An 18,334-nucleotide genomic window follows, 5' to 3' on the forward strand; every position below is an offset into this window, starting at 1 on the left:
ATTAGACTGTTGATTACGTGGATAATGATTGATTTACCTCGGGCCCACTAATTACAAACGCTTCCCCAAAGATATGGCTACAGTGCGTTTTCTCCATCTCTGGTCTAATGAGACGCAACAAGGTGAGAGCCCGAGTCCCGGCATACTTAGCCACGTTCTCCACACTGATGGAACACTTCCAGATGGCTCCGGTGGCGGCGGCCAGGAGCTGCTTGTTGTCCGCCTTGCTCAGCAGCAAAACCAGCGGCTGCAGACCTTTGTACATGCGCACCAAGTCACGAGTTTGTTTGTCCTCTGCACACTGCAAGGCAAAACAAAGGGTCAGGATCTACAATAAGTCCTCGAGAGCAGCGGTCCCCAAGCGGTCTGTGGGTCCTTTTGTACCGGGTCCCACAGAAAGAATGATTGAAAACAAATGTGATTGATTTTCGAGATCGGAAAGATAGGGTTTTTTTTCGATGAAATAACCGGATACGTCCGTCTGTGTATCTGAGCCTCTTGACACATGTCATGAGGTCCTGTGATACATTACCCCAAACAATTTAACCCAAAAGATAGCAAAAATGATTGACTGACGATGGCTTTAACCTTCCTGTTACTTTAGGGTCAATTTGACCCCATTCAATGTTTAACCCTCCTGTTACCTTTATATTTACTGACATATTTACTCAATTTGACCCCAGCAATTAAAACCTCCAGAAAATTATTAGAATTAATATTGTTTCCCAAGTTTAAGTGTGAGGTACTTTATGTTTGTTTGTTGACTACCTAAATAGCCCTTTAAATATATATAAAAAGTTGATATTTCTTATATGTTTGACACAGTGAAAAGCAGCCTGGGGTCAAATTGACCCGAAAGAACACAGACATTAAACATTGAATGGGGTCAAATTGACCCTAAGGTAACAGGAGGGTTAAACATTGAATGGGGTCAAATTGACACTCAGGTAACAGGAGGGTTAAAATGGCCATTTCAGACAACACGCTGGTATTCTGGACAAGGCAGAATATCCTGAGATTGCCAACAAAACACTGAAACCCTGCTTCCATTTACAACATCCTGTGAAGTGGACTGGACATAAATAACACACGTCGGGTCTTGGGTGTCATTATCTTCCATTACGCCGAGATATGACTTGCTCGTTGCAGAGAAACAAGCTCAGGGCTCTCACTAATTCGGCGTAATGGTGACTTGTATTTGCATGCACTTTATCTTTGTTTTTATGCCGGTCATATGATTATATTACGTCATTTATTGCCAACACTGTGAAGGCCGGTGTGTGAAAATATTGTCTTACACAAAACCGGTCCGTGGTGCTGGGGGCCGCTGCTCTAGAGACATAGCGTATGAACAACTATTTTATTCTGCGTCCTTTGCTATGGACGCCCATCATTTTAAGTGTGATCTAAGTGTTTTCCCTCTGTGAAAAAGGTGGGGGGAAAAGAGGTGGAAGTGTAACACTACCCCCTGTTCTCAAAGGCACTAAAAGCATTTACTGATTATTATCTTTCCCAAAATTATGATAGCAAAACGGTTTCTTTACCGCCTGAACTCTCTTTTAAGAAACTTAGAAAGATGATTCAGGCAAAACCTCCCTCCTTCCTTTGAGGGACTCCGTACTCTAACTTCTATTAATTTCTTTACGTACGACCAGCACAGAAGTGTGGAAAACAGGTACCTTGAAGATTGCGCTGGCACAATGCATTTGCAACTCGTCGTTGTCTCTGCTCAGGTTTTGGACCAGATCCTTAATAATTTTCTCGGTCTGAATGGCCATCCTGTAGCTTTCCTGTAGTGACACAGCAGTGAGCACAGCACATGAATACATCTATACTCACATATGTACTGGTGCTGTGGTTGTGTGATTCTAATTGTTTAACCTATTGATTTCATATGGTAAGCAATGTGTGGTCCTGGAACACGGATGTTGTATGTGTAGAGATTGTAAAACCCTCTGAGGCAAATTTGTAATATTGGGCTATATGAAATAAACTGAATTCAATTGATCATACTCCCCTCCAACCCCTTAAATATTACAATGGCATTGTAGTTTTAAGGATAAGGCTGGCACTCTATTATAATTCAGTGTGTGTGCTCATAATAAAGGGAACATGTCGACCAGTGCAGCAGTGTGGCTCGTCGAAGGGTTTAAATTTAAAGTTTTTGGACGACAATGGAGCTCAAAAACACAGAGGAAATGTTGAATGTCTTATAGAATCAGACATGACAACTTGTTCCACATTGAACAACATGCAGTATATGTGCCCCCTCTCACCTCAGAGGCACACTCCTGAAGGGTGCCCACCACAGGAATAAGCATGTTCTCATGCGGTGACTTAAGCAGGCGTCCCAGCAGAGGGACGCCCCCGGCCTTACGGATGGCCTCCTTGTTCTTGGTGCTCTTGCTGCAACTCCACAGTGCCAGAGCCCCACAGCGAGCCACTTCCACGTCCTTCTCCTCGTTTTCAGTCAGCCCGGCTAAATTGGGGACACAGTCCAGCAGCTTTACCTGAGCAGAGAGAGAAAGGGGACCAAGACCAACATGAAAAGAATGTGCGCAAACATTCCGACACACCGCACGTGTTTTAGCAGTAAATTTAAAAAACACTTTCATAAAAGCATTCCCATAAACTCAGTGAACTTGAAAAAGTGAATTGGAGTGATAATAGAGGCTTCCAGATGAGAATAGCAAGTTGTTGGCTGTGATTAAGGGCGCAATTAAAATTATATTACCACTGGGCCAGCAAGGTTGAAACGGCCAGAGATGCTCGGAATGGAAAACTGTCAGGATAGATGTTGATGTTAAGCCTGAAAAGCCCAGTGTGACGGTTTATAGCCATCATTCAGTGTTCTAATCCACAGTTCCTGGCCACTGAGACAGAGCAGGCAGAGCTAAACACGGCGCAGTTCAAAGGTGGTCTCATGGCGTAGCGGGAAATTAATCTGCCTCCATGAGTGACTTGCACATGAGAACATCCGATTTGGGGCAGAGGAAAATATACACGGCATGAAGGCTTTAATCACGGGTCCCTCTGTCAACAAACATGGATGCAGGTTAGAGGATGTAGGGGACATTCTATCTGTTTTACCACAGCGGCCACTCCGCTGTGTTCAAAGACCGGGAGAAAAAGGATGGATGGACCACTATCGCGAGTTGCGTACGGTGTGAAAAGGGAAGGAATTTGCTTTGCTGGGCACCAAAACGTAGTTCAGCCGTCTGGATATGTGTTTTACACTTTAAATAAATAAGTCATGGAAATACGTGGATCAAACCGTATTAGGGCAGCATCCTGTTTTCCTAAAGGTTCCAAGGTGTTTGTGGTTTAGCACAAAAAGTGTAGTCACGGTAAATCGTAGGACATAAAAAATGTTCAATAACACTAATACAGGAAGATCAGGTTCTGGTCTACAGTTTTCTCACCTGCAGCTTTTCATATTGGGATTACTGTGAATTTTGAGTACATTCTTTTTAAAATAACCTCAGTTTATGGTAGCCTGTGCTTATGCTCACCAGTTTTTTGATACCGCCATAGCGTCTGACGTTCCTCCTTGCTTTGCGGAACATGGCCACGTTAGCAATGGTCTCAGCAGCTAAGGCCTTGAGTTGCTTGACTGGCGAGTCCAGAATCTCCACAATGCCCTGCAGGCCTCCCATGTCTACAATGGCTTGACGGATTTGCACGTTGTGACTTATCTTCCTCAGGATTTTCAAAGATCCAATCTATAAAAAAAAAACACACACCCAATAACCTTTAACACTCAGTGAGATATTTGAAAAAAGGATTTATGTAGAAGAAACTGTTGTGTCTATGCCAACATGAAGCCTCCATCTGTGATAAGAGTACCCACAGCGATATCTAGTAGCCAAACATTCACCAACATTACGACTAAAATAAAATTAGGTTTAAAAAGCACCCACAAGTCATTAGGCACACTGGAGAATAATTGCTACCCCGTGTCTTTAAAGGCGTCCTCCTCTCGAAACAGCGCGAGAGTTGCTGTAACTAAAACACGCGCTGGCACACATGGCTCTGTTCATGCCCGCAGGCCATCCAGGTCCAGCTGTGGCACAGCTACTTACTTTGCATTTGACTTCATCTGTATCCAGCAAGTTAATGAGGACTTCAAGGCCACCTACGTCCCGGATGGCCAGTTGGCACGTCTCCTGCATCAAATTAAAGTCCATCATGGCGCACAGAGTGAGCACAGTGGCCTTCTGGTCGCCTGCCTGAAATAATAAATAATTGCAAAACATGAATGAATGAAAAAGGGAAGAGAGAAGGAGGACATTAAACAGTGAACATTTGGATACTCGCCTCCCTCCCTCCATTCCCCCACCCTCCCTCTTCCTCTGTTGCCACCCCGCCCCCGTAATACCACTCCTGCTGGCGTTGTTTTGTTTATACCACATCCTGGTGAGTGTTTGGCTTTGTGGCGGTAAACACTGATGGAAAGAAATAACTTGCTGACAGAGCACCAAGCTCTGACGACAGTGCCAAGACGTTGACCCGAAGATGAAAACGCACACCATTAACACTGGAACCCTGTTACTAAGGATGCATTAGCATTACAAATAGCAGAATATGTTTTGACAGAAGCTATATACACACATATCATATGAGACCTGCACCCCAGCAATTAGCAACTTAGTAGCTACGACACGACGAATGGTGGGAGGGAGTGTGGGGGGAGGATTTGATAGTTGTTTTAAAGTCAAGCTCCTCAACACACGTGAGGAAGAAAACTGATTTATTTATTTATTTACTGCCACTTAGCTTTAATATGTTCACAAAAAAAAGATAAACAGAAAGATTTAAAATTGCACATGTGTGGGAATATCTTGACGGGAGTGGCGGAATCTGACTTTAGCGTCGCGTTTTCTCCTAAATTTAGTGTCCGAATACATGTTGTCTTTTTTCAGATCTCCATAATGTCCCAGCTGTGGATGGATGTTGACAGCATTACGGCACTTAAAATACCAGTATTAGGGTTGGTGCGTGGAGATGGTTAAAATACCTTCCATGCAGCTAGCAATGGTGTTTTTATACCACCATATTTAGTCTGTATCATGCGCAGTTACATAACAAACATTGCTCACATGCAATGGTTTTGATCATGAGAAGGGGAAGAAAGAAAAAAAGATATTGGTAGTCAGATAAAACAGAAGCTCATGGCACGCAAATGCAACTGCTAGCTGCTGTAACTCTAGACCTGCTACATGTCTTTAATATGCGACACTGAGACGTCCAGTCCAAAAATCTGCTGGCAAGTAAACAATCAGATATTATTCCTTTTCTGCAGTGGTTGGAATGTGCCACACTTCGAGTTCATCCAGTGGATTAAACGCCGCCTCTACCGCTCCCAGCTTCACAACCCTTTATTAGTTGCCAACAGTTTGAGGCGTCGGGACCGCCCCAAATGGACGATTTCAACCGAACATAAGAATGTAACACGTCCTGCTATCAGCTACCCATATGAGGATAAAATAGCCTGTCACTATAGAAGGCTGCGGCAGTAATCTGTTTCGTGCAGCTGTTGGAGGGGCATATCATCAGTGTAGACTTATACCAGAGTCTCAAGTGGTGTTTGATCATATCTCCCTCGCAAGACAGCGCTTTGACACAGTAGGATAACGGCCACATGTGTTCTCCATATCGCGACGCTGGTCTAAATTTGAACCATTTGCCAGTCGATCGCGGCGTTGTATGGTAGATCGCATGACATTAAAAAAATTTGGCCCGCCCCCCTGTCACTTTATCTATAGCGCCACATTACAGCAGCAGCGTGTCATTTCTGTCTCTACGTGTCGCGTTAACAGTCCTCTGACCGCCGTCTCGTGCGCTGCAGAGCTCCGACACCGGTTTGCGCGCATTGGGACGGAGCAAAAAAAAAGTAACTAGCACCCCCCGTCAACAATCCTTCTCGGCTCGCGCGCGACTCTCACTAGCACCCCCCCCCACCCCGTCGGTCGATCGCCTTGACTTGGTCACATAATAAGTAGCTCGCATGCTGAAAAAGTGTGAGCACCCCTGATGTAGATAATACTCATTAATCACAAGTTTAGTGGCAGCTCATTGAGTAATGATTAAAGATAGTTGTTTAAATGCTTTATCATCTTGTCTGACAGCATAAATAGAAATGGGTTTAGAAGAATTTAAGCAGTATGAGGGATCGAATTACATAATGAGTTGAAGTCAATATCAGCCACTTAAAAAGATGCTTTTCGCATTTTGTCTCTCCCTTTACAGCAGGTGTCTTGGCCTGACCTACTAAATAGCTGAGGCCTTTCCTACTACTGACTGGAGGTTTTATTCTTCACTGGTTCCTCTGGAGCAGCAGGCTGGATTCTGCAGACATTGAGCCCCCTGCATAAGCCACTCCAGGCGTATAAATCACAGCACAGAGCACGTGGGAGCAGGGATGGGGTTAAAGGGCTGTCAATGGTACCCTGTTGACCTCAGGCCCTTTTTCTGAGTACAGTTTTGTTTTGTTTTCTTTGGTATATATTTTGTACGCGAGTGTTTGTTTTGGCTTGGACTACATGCCGGAGGGGCTAAACATGCGTATAAGTGCTCAGATATATATATATAAGAGCGTATGTCTGCAATGCTGGACTGGTGACAGGTGGACTCGGGTCATTGCCAGCGCTTCATAGAGCTTAGTGTAAGAGGGAAGTAGCGGCGTCTTGGCAGAGGCAGAGCCACAGAGGATGCATGAGGTTTCATACTTTTCTGCAGTCTGCAGCAGACTTAGAGGGAAGGCTACTAATGACGAGAACAAAGCCAATCTCCTGCTTTATAATGGGAAAGGTACTGTCGGGATAGAATGAATGATAACTGGTTGCTTCTTGCTTAATATTTGACATATGATTCCCCCATAACATAAAACTTGATCACTTAATAGGCTATTCTGTCATAAAACGAGTGCCGTGCGTGCTGAGCAAGCGTCTAGTCGGGCCTTTGGACTGAAAGTAAATTCTCCAGATTAGACCTGTTGTAAATGCATCACAGGCACGAAAAAAATAATGTCTTCATTGAGTGCTGAAGTTGTTAAAACAAGCACCAAAAACACGCACAACATAAGTAGCTACAAATTCACTTCCATTATAGGAAAGTGAGCCAATAGTGGCTCTTGTACTGGACACAAGATTAGTTTTAGGGCGGCAATTAGCAGAAGGGTTGTCATGGAGGGGGAGCAGGGCAGTAGTACTGTGGCTGCCCAGCAGAGGGGGAGCAACCTTAATGAGGATTGAACTCAATACCATGTGTGGCAAGGGCCCAGCTCAGCTGTTTATCTTTTGCATTTGAGGTATATTTATAGTAATAGCAACCCAATTTTAAAGCAATGGAGAAAGACTACGCTCATAGTGACTTTTAAAAGCAGTTTGGTGGAATATTTCAGTGTGTCTGCTCGGAAAAAGATGATGAAAAGCCATCTGCTCAGTAAAAAAATAAAAAATAAAATTATGAACCCTCTGTATTGGAATGTTCATAAGATAACTAGTAACATATTTTGTTTTAGACACAATATTTACATCTGGGAGAATATGAAAATGGTTTTATGTTTAGAAAGCCACAGGCCGACCTAACTGATAGCAGCTGGAGAATTTTGTCTTTATTTGAAATGACACAAAATACTCATATAACATTATTGGCTTAGTTGCTCAACTTACCGCTTGAAGCTATTTAGTCCTGACAAGTAAAACAGCCTTTTATTATTTTTCAGAAAAGCTACGCTAGCTTGCTTCCAGTCTGGCTTATTGATGGCCTGCATGCTGTACATATAACCATTTATTTACAGAACACAGCCTTTAAATTATATATGTATATATATAGGTTTAAATATAATGTATGATAATCAATGTTTGCTTATACGGTGGCCTTGACGCATTACAGACTGGAATTAGGAGGAGGCGTGATGTCAGCGTGTTACGGACATACACATGTAAACACATGCTTACAAAACACAGACTGAAACCTGTATGCTGGATTTGTGACCGTTTCACAAGCACAGATCTCCAGTCATACGAGTACAGAAAGAGAACACATCGGAACCATAGGCAAACATTCCTACAGAAATATCTCATTAAAACACAAAACAGAACATCCATGTGTCGCTTTATGAAAGTGTTCAACTTCCTCGAGCACAGACGGCTGTCTATAGTGCAAGCAGAAAAGGAGGCGGTGGGGGGGATCTACTCCTAAAATAAAACAGATATTTAACTTGGCTCATGGTAAGTTTCAGCGTCTGATGGTAATGATATTATAAAATGACTACTGGACAAACCCCATAAATAACTCTGCTGTGTGGTTTCCAGACAGATAGAACGTTGGGACATGTTGGTTAGTGCAGGGCTGCATCTCATTGAACACACACACTAGCCTAAAGCTCACGCCACAAGCCCGCTGAACAGCACAAAATATACAAACCAGTGAGGTTTTTCTTCTTTTTTCTTAAATCTGAATTTGCCTCTTTCATATTATTTACATCTTCTTTTTTTCCTCTCTGTAAAGCAGTAGCTGCATGCTTTCAGAGTGGGAATTTCCTCCCATTATATTCTGTTTTGCTAAGCTAAAAATATCTATCTGGAGATCTTAAACTTTAAAGCAGTGTGTTCTATATAAGATTTACTCTGAACGGTCTTATTTGAGCCACGGAACAAAAATCTGCTTGTGATATCAAGAAATCTTTTAGACTATTATTACGCATTGAAATAACATCAACCAATTAAACTTGAAGCAACTTTTAAGGTATTTTAAAACAGAAAGGGACAGCTTTGCAAAGTGCAAAAAAAAGGCCTGTCAAAATAAAGTAAAAGCAGTCTGTTTGAATAAAACCTGTCTGAAAGACACTTTCCAGAATAATAGGTAATAGTAAGGAATAGTAGGTAAGGAGGGACAATCTGGAAGTCAAGTGGGTGAAGGCATTCCCAGCCAGTCTGGGTCAGTGGCGTTTTTTTTTTATCCTCTTTTCTTTTCCTTCCATGTTTTGACACATTAATATTCACCATATGCCCTGTCAGACCTATCACAGGCGCGCTTCATTTTCATGCTTCTGCGGTGTGGGCAAACAGTGCGTACAGCTGCTACAGTGCCGTCAGACAGCTCTTTTCCCTGCGACTTGGCTCACATTTGCAACCAAACAGGCCCGTGTCAAAAACCAGAAATCCACGAGCTGAGCCAACCACTTCAATAAGCATCTCCCTACGAAGCTTGGCTTAATAGAATATCTGTACTTTATTTGATCTGACATCCTATTTTTTCTTCTCTTTTTTTTCACTGAGTGGCATCTTGATATCACTGAGGAAAAACATAGAGTTTGATTGTAAAAGTGTCTGTCGTGATACCAGCTATTAAAAGTTTTCCTGCACCTCCATGCATTTCAGCTCGGAAGAGGGTTTTGAAGTTTGAACACTGACTCAGGACGGTATCGACATTGTTGAACAGACAGAAAAGAAACAGAGCATGAGCGGTAGTGTTCCCCACAGACTGCAGTTGTCTCTATTTTGGAATCCATCAAGAGGAAGGAAACAGTGGGGTGCCAGGTATGTTCCCCTACCTTGAGGTACTTGACCAGTTTCTGGATCTGCCAGTATTCAGGAGGCAGGTCTGTGTTGCTCTCTTGACGGCGCTCTGGCTGCTCCTCCTCCTCCTCACTCTCAGCTGAACTCTCGCTGAAAGCGTCCACTGGCACGGATCCTGCTGGGGTCTTACTGCACATACAAAAAGAGTTGATAATAGTGCACTTTTGACTGCAGGTAACGATCTACAAAGGTGTGGGATAGCATAACAAGTAAGACAATACACAGTCAGACAAAAGGAGGGAGTATAATATCGCAACACCTCTTTTCCGGTGTTTTAAATGGGAAAAACAGCATGGTCATCCCACCAAGGAGACCCATTAATGATTTTTAGATTAAAGTGTCAAGTTTGAACTTCCTCAGAATCCAAGCAGCAGGAAAATAACAATTATAATAATGTCATGGGAGGACTGGAGCCGTCATCAGCATATACAGAGGGCCATTGATGCAAACAGAAGTGCAGATGGCTTTTCCAAGTGGCTCGGGCCACTTGGAAAACAGTATCCTGCAAGTCGGGAACTGTGGAGCAATGAAATGTGGTACATATATTCAAATGGGGCCGCTGAGAGGCAGTTCCAGGAAAGCGTATTATCAGGAAGAGCCAGCTGATACGAGGGAGAAACATGATAAACATCGAACCGAACGAGGCCTACACACGGTCCTGGGCGGAGTGCATGACTGTGACTGAGTTAATGAGCCACGGGGTCTTTATTGCATGCACACGAGCCGATGAGCACCAAAGAATGCTATCGGAGAACAGTGGCTAGAGTCGATTTATGATGCTAGGAGTCTGTATGCATTGGCAGATGCAAGTGTGGAGACAGCTGAGGAGGTGTAGCTGCCAGGAGCCAGAGGAAGAAAAGGCCTTAACGCAAGTTCTCCGTCAGTACAATGGCTAGTGGGAACGCAGGTTACATTTTCCACAACAACACTTGTGAAACAGCACGTCCTATCAGTTCCTTCATCGGATATAGGTTAACTATATCTCCTCTCTGCAGAAAGTATTCCTTATAGATTCTGACAAAAGGAGAACTGTTAGGGGACACTTACATTTTCTGGGAAGACAGGCGTCCAGGTAAAGAGGACACAGAGAAGTCTGCTTTCATCTTGGTCTTGGCTCCCGCTTCCATCTTTTTCTTTTGTATTTTACCAGACTTCTCCTCTCCAGAGCTCTTACCCAGTTTCTTTTCCTCTGCTTCACTGTAATGATGTGAAATAAGAGTCATCATGCCTGCTTCTATTTTGAAAATGGTTATTTTTCTAACATAATCATTATTTAACAATTCAAGACAAGGGTTCAGCGGGCATTTTTATTTCCTTTTTTTTTAAGCAATTGAGGTACTTTTATCGTGAGCCAGTTTCTCCTCAAATGAGTATAGTTATCACAAGGTACAGCTGCAACAGCTCAGCCCTTGCAATATCTATTTATCAATCAAAGACCATATGTGACAGATCTTTTTGGGATCGTTTCTAAGACTTTTCCGCCAACATTTCTGTCTGCAACAGGGCAGAAAGGGTTGTTTCCACACTGTGAACGTGTCCATTAACTTAATCATTGTGTAACCAGGAACACTTTCACTTGCCCTAAAATGTAAAATACCATATAACCGTCTCTTTATAATGTACAACTGCTGGCAGACACGGCAAGCTCATGCGCCGAAGGCTTGGCACCGGCGTCCTCTAAAGCCCGTCTCCTTAACAAGAGGGGTCCCCAGCTCGCACGGTGCGCCATAGCCAGAAGACATTTCAGAACCCTGTTAAATCATCACATACCCACACGGAGACACGAGACAGAGATTCTTCCATCTCGGACATGGTTCATATTTCTTCCCGCCGTGCGCCTTGTTCGGCGCACGCTGTTGCCTCGCCTTCTCATGCACATTCTTTTCCTGTTGCTCGAAAGACCTCTGGGGTTGGCCTTGTTCCTTCGCATCAACCGATTCCACATGCTGGATCTCTTGTGTTGATGGAAGTTCTTGAACGGCAAACTCCTGTTGCTAAGTGGAAAAAAAGACAACAGCCGGAGAGTAAAAAGACCACTTTCAATTAGCACCGAAATTCTAGCGGTGAGATGTGCAATACTTGATTGTTAAAAAACGTGCGCGTGCATTTCTCTGAATGATGCTCATTAAAAAGTAGTCATTCTGATGTTCGCTTGAACAGCAACTGTATCTGACATGATGGCTCTCTCTTCTCTTCATTATATGAGACACGCAACATATGACAAAGTGATGTCCATTTCACTCCAAAAACAGAACAATATCAGCCCTTTCTCAACAATATGCAGACCTGCGTAACACTTTCTGTTTTTATTGAGGCTTTGGAATAGAATAACACTTCCCCAAAGCTCTACACAGCAGAGGTCCCCCTCTGTTAATTGGCCGAACAATATCGAAACGTTTATTGTTTCTTTGCATTCCTCCATCTAAAAACGTGCAGCTTGGCACAGACAATGTAGTGCCTTTGTGTCACTGTTATTCACTCCGTTTTTTCATCTCTTCTTTTTTTCTGAAGTTTTGAAGGTCTTTATGCCAAACTTTACAACCTACATACGAATGCCAACGAGACACATATGAATGGTTTGCAGGCGGGAGAATTTTTTATCACAGACACCTGCTCTGCAGAAATAGCTTGTCATTGGTTATTAGGCGGGGGGGCTCAATGTTTTTAAGGGCTCGGAAAAAGAATTAAGACATAAGTATTTCTATGGTTTGTGTTGCCAAAGGCTTGTTTTTCATAAAACACAAATTGACCTGCCATTGGAAACATACAAGTCAACTTACCCGACCGCAGAGCCACAGTCTGACTTTATTAGCCCAAGCGACTTCTTTAATTCGACTAGATGAAGAATGGACTGAGTCCATGCGCCTACCCTGAAAGGAACACTCCACATTCCTTGACATGCCGTGATGAAAAAAACCCTAATACAGGTGCCTTTCTGCTTCTGAACCCACTACAGGCCTGGACATAAACGCTTTTGTAAGCAACACCGACGCCTGCATTTGTACACAAAACAATGTCGTCATTTGACTACTAAATCCGAAACGGCAACTATTTACCGTACATGTGTTTGTGGTCAACAAGATCTATTTACTTAATCCTCGCTGATGGAAAATCAACAGGACAGCAAATCTGAAGCCACATGCCATAAAACAGCCTTAACTGACTGATTATGACAGTGAGGCAGTCTGTATTAATTTCAGGGATGTGAATAACAAAAACAAATTTGCTCCTCAACGAGCATCTCGTGCATGCAAATACGCCACATGTCCAATTCCCAATCACGCCGCGGTGTCAAAACAAACCTGCGGCACAGAGCCGAGACAGAGTCTTCCTCCTCTGTGTTCTGTGGGCCTCGACTCCTTTGGTTGAGGCTGTCTAATCTAATACAACTGTTCAAAAAGACCCACTTCCTCACGTTGGGATCGATCAGATATGTTTGGAGATTAGGTGATTATCTTTGGCTATCGCCTTCCACGTTTGCAATCAGGGAATGGAGACGGAGTCGTGCGAGATTGTGTTTCTGACGGACGCTGCCCGCTGTTGCTACCTCGAATTAAAATTGCAATGAATCATTTCCATGAGGCTGCAATGTCTTAATATCTCAGGCACAGGATGCACATTGCGCCGCCTGATTGCTGTCGTCAGAAATCAATCAAACGCATTTCAAAGTGCTGGATACTTCTTCTTTTTTTTTATGTTGACCCCATCATGTGAAGGTGATTAGCTCATGCAGAGGAGGAGATAAACTATTCGGCGGAGAGAGTGAAACAACATTTACATGACACTGCGAGCCACATATCAAAGGAGTTGAAGAATCCAAAAGATAAAGACTGTGACAATGATTTGTGCCCCCACAAACTGCTTCACAGCCATTTTTACTGCGGCTGTCTGTCATTTTTAGATCCTTCAGACTCTGAAGCATCACTCTTCACACAGGCCTCATAAAACATAAAAGCCTCAATGTATTTTTTTTGTTACACGCTTCAGCCTGGCACGACTCATCGGTTTATTTAAGTCTTAGCTAACTCGTTCCATTTACGATACCATGGACCAATGACAACTTCACAGATATTTAATGGAGGCACTATTCTACTATGTATGCTGTATAATATAATCTTCGTAAAACTTGGTTAATAAGGCTGTAACCAAAATCACTTCCTGTATGTGGGACACTGGAAGGGTTATTTTCTCATCTGTAAAATGAGAAGCATTGCAATGTGTAGAAGTAAATGGACCTCTACTTGAATCGCGCTTTTTCCAACAATGCACCATATAACACTAAAGTCCATAAGTGCATTCAATAGTTAATGGGACATTTATGTCTGGACCAATGTGGTGGACCAACGTCATCTTTACCCATAGAGCCACACTGCTAGTGTGGTTTATAAAAAGGTACATGGCTGTTAAAGACAACTTACAGCTATGTAGAGCAGTGACAAATAAATCCTTGCGTGGAAAGTCCAACGAGACAATTCAATAAGCAGTTTTTGTTTTCGTAAAAAGCATTTCTTTTGTCTTTTGTGCTGAAAGTATTTTCAGGTACAGAACAGTTCTGTGAAATCATCTGGCCCTTCTTTTTACAAAAAGGATTGTGGAAAAATGCATCTTCTTGTCAATCCAATTGACATCTGTAAATTCTATTGATCAGACACTTTCTTTGAGAGCCAGATTAGCAGAATCGTATATGTACTCTTTATTTGATAGCAAATGGAAAACAAAAATTGATCCTAGGATTCTCCAAGGACACAAGATCGATCCAAAGCAGGCGGTGAGCATAAGGTGGTCTGTAGATGTTTCAATGATGCCTCATTTTCCAAAGAAAGTCAGGGTGAGCAAAAAAAGAAAAGAAAACAATTTCAGATTTTTAAATGATTAACAGATTTTTGGGGCGCAGCTGGTGTCGATTATTGAAGCGATTTGTTATGTCGTCAAATTACTAAAGCAGGAAATAGCACTACTGAATAAATCACGCGTATTGCAGTGTCTGGAAATGAGCGCGGGTGTCTGTCTGTGCAAGTGTGTGTGTGTGTGTGTGTGTGTGTGTGTGTGTCGAAGGAGGGAGGGGGGGTGGTACGGGGGCGTGCTGTTTTGATGTTGGAACACGGAGGAGGTCGGTTTTTAGAAATTCTTCAACACAGTGACAACCAGACACTAGCTCACTAGCGTGGAGAAGCACAGACACTGATTACACAATCCTGACTCTGTTTACGCATGTGAGTCACAGGGCATAAGCGATCAAATCAGAGGGCTGGAGAGAAGGACCTTGTTCATGGGACAAAGAGGCATTTCAACACCCACGCATTCCGGCTATGAAAGCTAAAACTCAAGGCTGCAAAAAATGCAAGCCTTAATGCATTGACGATAATTGCATCTGCCCACGTTCCGCTGTATACCTGCTTGTTTGTGTTCTCGGCAAAATAGGGAGATGTGCTCTTCAGAAGTGCTTCCAGGTCTTCGTAGGTATCACTCGTTCGCTCGTAGCCGCTCTCCTCCCTCTCCTGTTTTATGCCCTGCGAAAACAAAGTGGAAAAAAGCTTAATTAATTCTAAAACCCACAATTATAATTTGACCCACATGTCAGCTGGAATAGCTGAGGTTAGAAGGCTTGGAGTATCTCCAGGCAGCCTCAACGAGGAAGTTATAACCATGTAAACCGCTGAATTAGGTTTAAGACACTACGGCTCTTTGAGGTTTCGTTTGCATCAATGTCACCCGCTCAAGTTTTTTGCTGTAGTTTTTTCACCTTGGCCGAACCATTTCCAGGTGGAGAAACAGAGGCAGGAAACCTATAGCTTGTCAGCAATGTCGGGGAAAGAGTGAAAGATGCTGCAGCACGCAAAACCCTCTCCTCGAAATGATTGCAAACACATTCAGAGAGAATCTCAGAGTTTGGCAAGTAAATGTGCCGTATGCAAAAGCAGACTTTGGGACTTGGGGGTCACTTAACACTAGATATGAGATTTGAAAATGTTATGGTATATTTATGAACATAATAGTTTGAGTTTGTCACCTGATCATGAGTAAAAACAGAAGCCTTACTCATGCTACAAACAGGGAATATATTAAAGGACGTTTTGTTGTTGTCTAGCGACAGCCTATTTGGTATTTTCTATCTTATTTTTCAGCTTTTATAATCTTATATTCACTCTTAATGGCTGCACAGGCAAAGTGGCTGAAGATGTTGGACGCGGATTGCCACCACCGTGCTCTACGTTTCATTGCAGGGTGGAGATATCTTACAGACCACCGCACTTTGTTTATTAAACACCGCATCCAGCTGGAACAATGTGAAGGCGGACTTACAAATGTCATAAGTGATTACTCATCGTGAAATCAAGTCTGTATTACAAGATGTGGAAAATGAAACTCTTGGACAATGCCTTTGCTCCTAAATGTATTTTTGTTCTTGTTTTCTAGATTTGGAAACTCATGTAATATATAGTATACACTTCGATTGTTTTTGTTGTTGGCTAAAATATGTGTTTCCCCCTTCCGAAGCAGTATATCACTTAGCTTCTACACTGGTACTCTTGCCTGCTTCTCTAGACTGGGGACGAGCCGACCGCCATCTACGACATCTAATGTAGTTTATACGTTTATACACTGACAATTGATAATTACCTCATATAACCCCACTTTAAAACAGCCAAACTACCTCGTTAGCTGACTGCACAGTGATGGATTGGCCTATTAGAAATGATTTTCCAGAAGTTAATCTCCATGCACACCTCCTCACACAGAAAGAGGAAACAATATTAGGTTGATTGTTGCAGCTGATCCACAGTCCACAGTGCTGTATCTTCCTCGTCTTACCCCATTGAGAAAATATCCAGCTGTGCTGCAGGTGATGTAGAGGGTCTCGGTGTCAAAAGGCTCGATCACAAGGTAACAAATCTCATTAAGTGCCTGTTTCCAAGGAGGGGCGCGGCAGCCATTTGAAAACACATAATCTAAAAAGAGAGGCAAGAAAAAGATGGCAGCTTGAATATTTCTGTAGAAAAGCCTGTACAATGTAATCTAGCCGGACAGTAACAACATGTTTGTTTCCAAAGGAAGAAGGAAACAGAGAAAAACAGAGAAATCATCACAAAAGCCTGGCCTGCTAAAGAGGATCACATAGCACACCAACAAGCACAGGTCTAAGACATAGTTTCACTTGCAATGTAAATCATCCACTAGAAAACAGCCATTTTCTGGTGACCCTATCATATTTTACAGCTGGTTGGGTAAGTATTTATACAGGCCATTCAACTTTCAGTTCAACATAAGAAATGGGGACTTGCTTTTACCTTTCTTTCCTCGATGAATAGACAGCAATGAAGCAAAAAATGTGCACTGACTAACGACTTGGTAAACCGGAAACTGACAGACATAATGACTTCCATGTCTTCTGTGGCGGCAGAACACACTCTTTTATGCATTGGAATATCCAGCATTAGTGTTATTAGCAATTTCTTTCCTTGCAACGCACGGAAATGTGGAGATAATTCAAACCTGATGTGTATCGAACCGACTTCAACACCCTCTTTTCCCCTTCGCTGCAGAGCCGTTTCAACAGCTCCACTTCATTCCTCACCACGGCAGGGTCCAGCCCGACTTGTCTGTGATGAAAATGTAGAAAAACAAAACAAAACTAACATCCTATTCGTTTCGTTCATTCACGGACCCTTTTTCTAAACACACTGCTTCTTCCAATCAGTTGTGGGAAACTGGCCTGGTCTGAGTGGAAGAGGACAGCCATGGATGACGGATAGATGATCATATTGATTGCTGAGAAAGGTGGTGAATGAAGAAGCACCTACCCGTCTATCTCTTTGAGGCTCTGACTGAGGAGCTGGTTATCCATATTTTGGAGCAAGAGGAGCAGCTTGACCTTGACGTCCGAGTCCTTGTCTTGATCGTCCTCTTTTACTTTGTCAGCCAGACTTAGCACATCTGTATCGGCATCTTCTTCCTCCAAGATGCTGGCAAAGCTGGGACCAAGAATCTTAACCACGGGGTCTCTATTTTCTGAACAATGAAAGAGGTAAGACGATCAGTTATTTTGAACTAACATTACAGTAGGCCTCATATGAACTGTGTTTTTCCACACAACTAATCCAACATTCCATCTTTTCTTTTTTTTTCTTATATGACATTCATCCTGTATTCCCGTCATTACTTTATCTTTTTTTTGGCAGCAGCCCCAAAGTGAATCCATGTATGTAAAGAATTACCAATGGCAGTATAATTGCATGGTGGTTGTGAAGAATAACTCGGAGGTCACACTAATTAAGTCTGTGGGTTATGGAGGTATGTTGTTGGCTAGACTACTTAGTATGCAAATTACATTCAAATCCCATCTTGTGGTCATCATGCTTACCTTCGAGACATGCTTGAACCTCCTCCAGCTTCTTATCATCCGACAGATGAAGCAGTTTAGAGAGCTGGCTGAAGCTGCGTACATAAACAGTAGGAGGGGAGAGCTGCAACAATGGACGCCCTTCGCTGTCTTTCTCATGGGACTGTACATCCGAGTCACTGAGGAAAAGAAAAAAGCAAACTTTAATACTTTACTTTGACCCCTATTATTAGTTGTTCATACTAGGCTATTAATGCCAACACACTTAAGGAAGATTAGAGTCTGTATTTTAGATTTTTGTACTCCTCCGCGTCCGAGCTACAGTATTCAAAGCACACACTGAAAGTAGAGCAGAACTTCTGATGAAATGAAATGGAATGAACTCAGTCTAACTGAAGCTGCAGAGCAA

The 18,334-nt window shown here is 42.8% G+C and overlaps 1 protein-coding gene across 1 annotated transcript in view; it reads right to left on the reverse strand.

The window, feature by feature from the left end:
• Window positions 1-18,334, reverse strand: part of odad2 (outer dynein arm docking complex subunit 2) — a 36,160-nt gene that overhangs the window by 17,470 nt on the left and 356 nt on the right. Inside the window, exons 2-14 of the mRNA XM_056434663.1 lie at window positions 17,947-18,104; window positions 17,387-17,594; window positions 17,079-17,185; window positions 16,398-16,534; window positions 14,978-15,094; window positions 11,355-11,578; window positions 10,632-10,781; window positions 9,560-9,713; window positions 4,083-4,229; window positions 3,513-3,722; window positions 2,277-2,510; window positions 1,680-1,790; window positions 147-301 (exon numbers count right to left, since the gene is read on the reverse strand). Coding sequence (XP_056290638.1) covers window positions 147-301; window positions 1,680-1,790; window positions 2,277-2,510; window positions 3,513-3,722; window positions 4,083-4,229; window positions 9,560-9,713; window positions 10,632-10,781; window positions 11,355-11,578; window positions 14,978-15,094; window positions 16,398-16,534; window positions 17,079-17,185; window positions 17,387-17,594; window positions 17,947-18,104 — 2,112 coding nt within the window. The remainder of the gene's footprint in view (window positions 1-146; window positions 302-1,679; window positions 1,791-2,276; window positions 2,511-3,512; window positions 3,723-4,082; window positions 4,230-9,559; window positions 9,714-10,631; window positions 10,782-11,354; window positions 11,579-14,977; window positions 15,095-16,397; window positions 16,535-17,078; window positions 17,186-17,386; window positions 17,595-17,946; window positions 18,105-18,334) is intronic.

This window comes from Pseudoliparis swirei, chromosome 16 (assembly GCF_029220125.1).
Source record: "Pseudoliparis swirei isolate HS2019 ecotype Mariana Trench chromosome 16, NWPU_hadal_v1, whole genome shotgun sequence".
Lineage (NCBI taxonomy): Eukaryota > Metazoa > Chordata > Actinopteri > Perciformes > Liparidae > Pseudoliparis > Pseudoliparis swirei.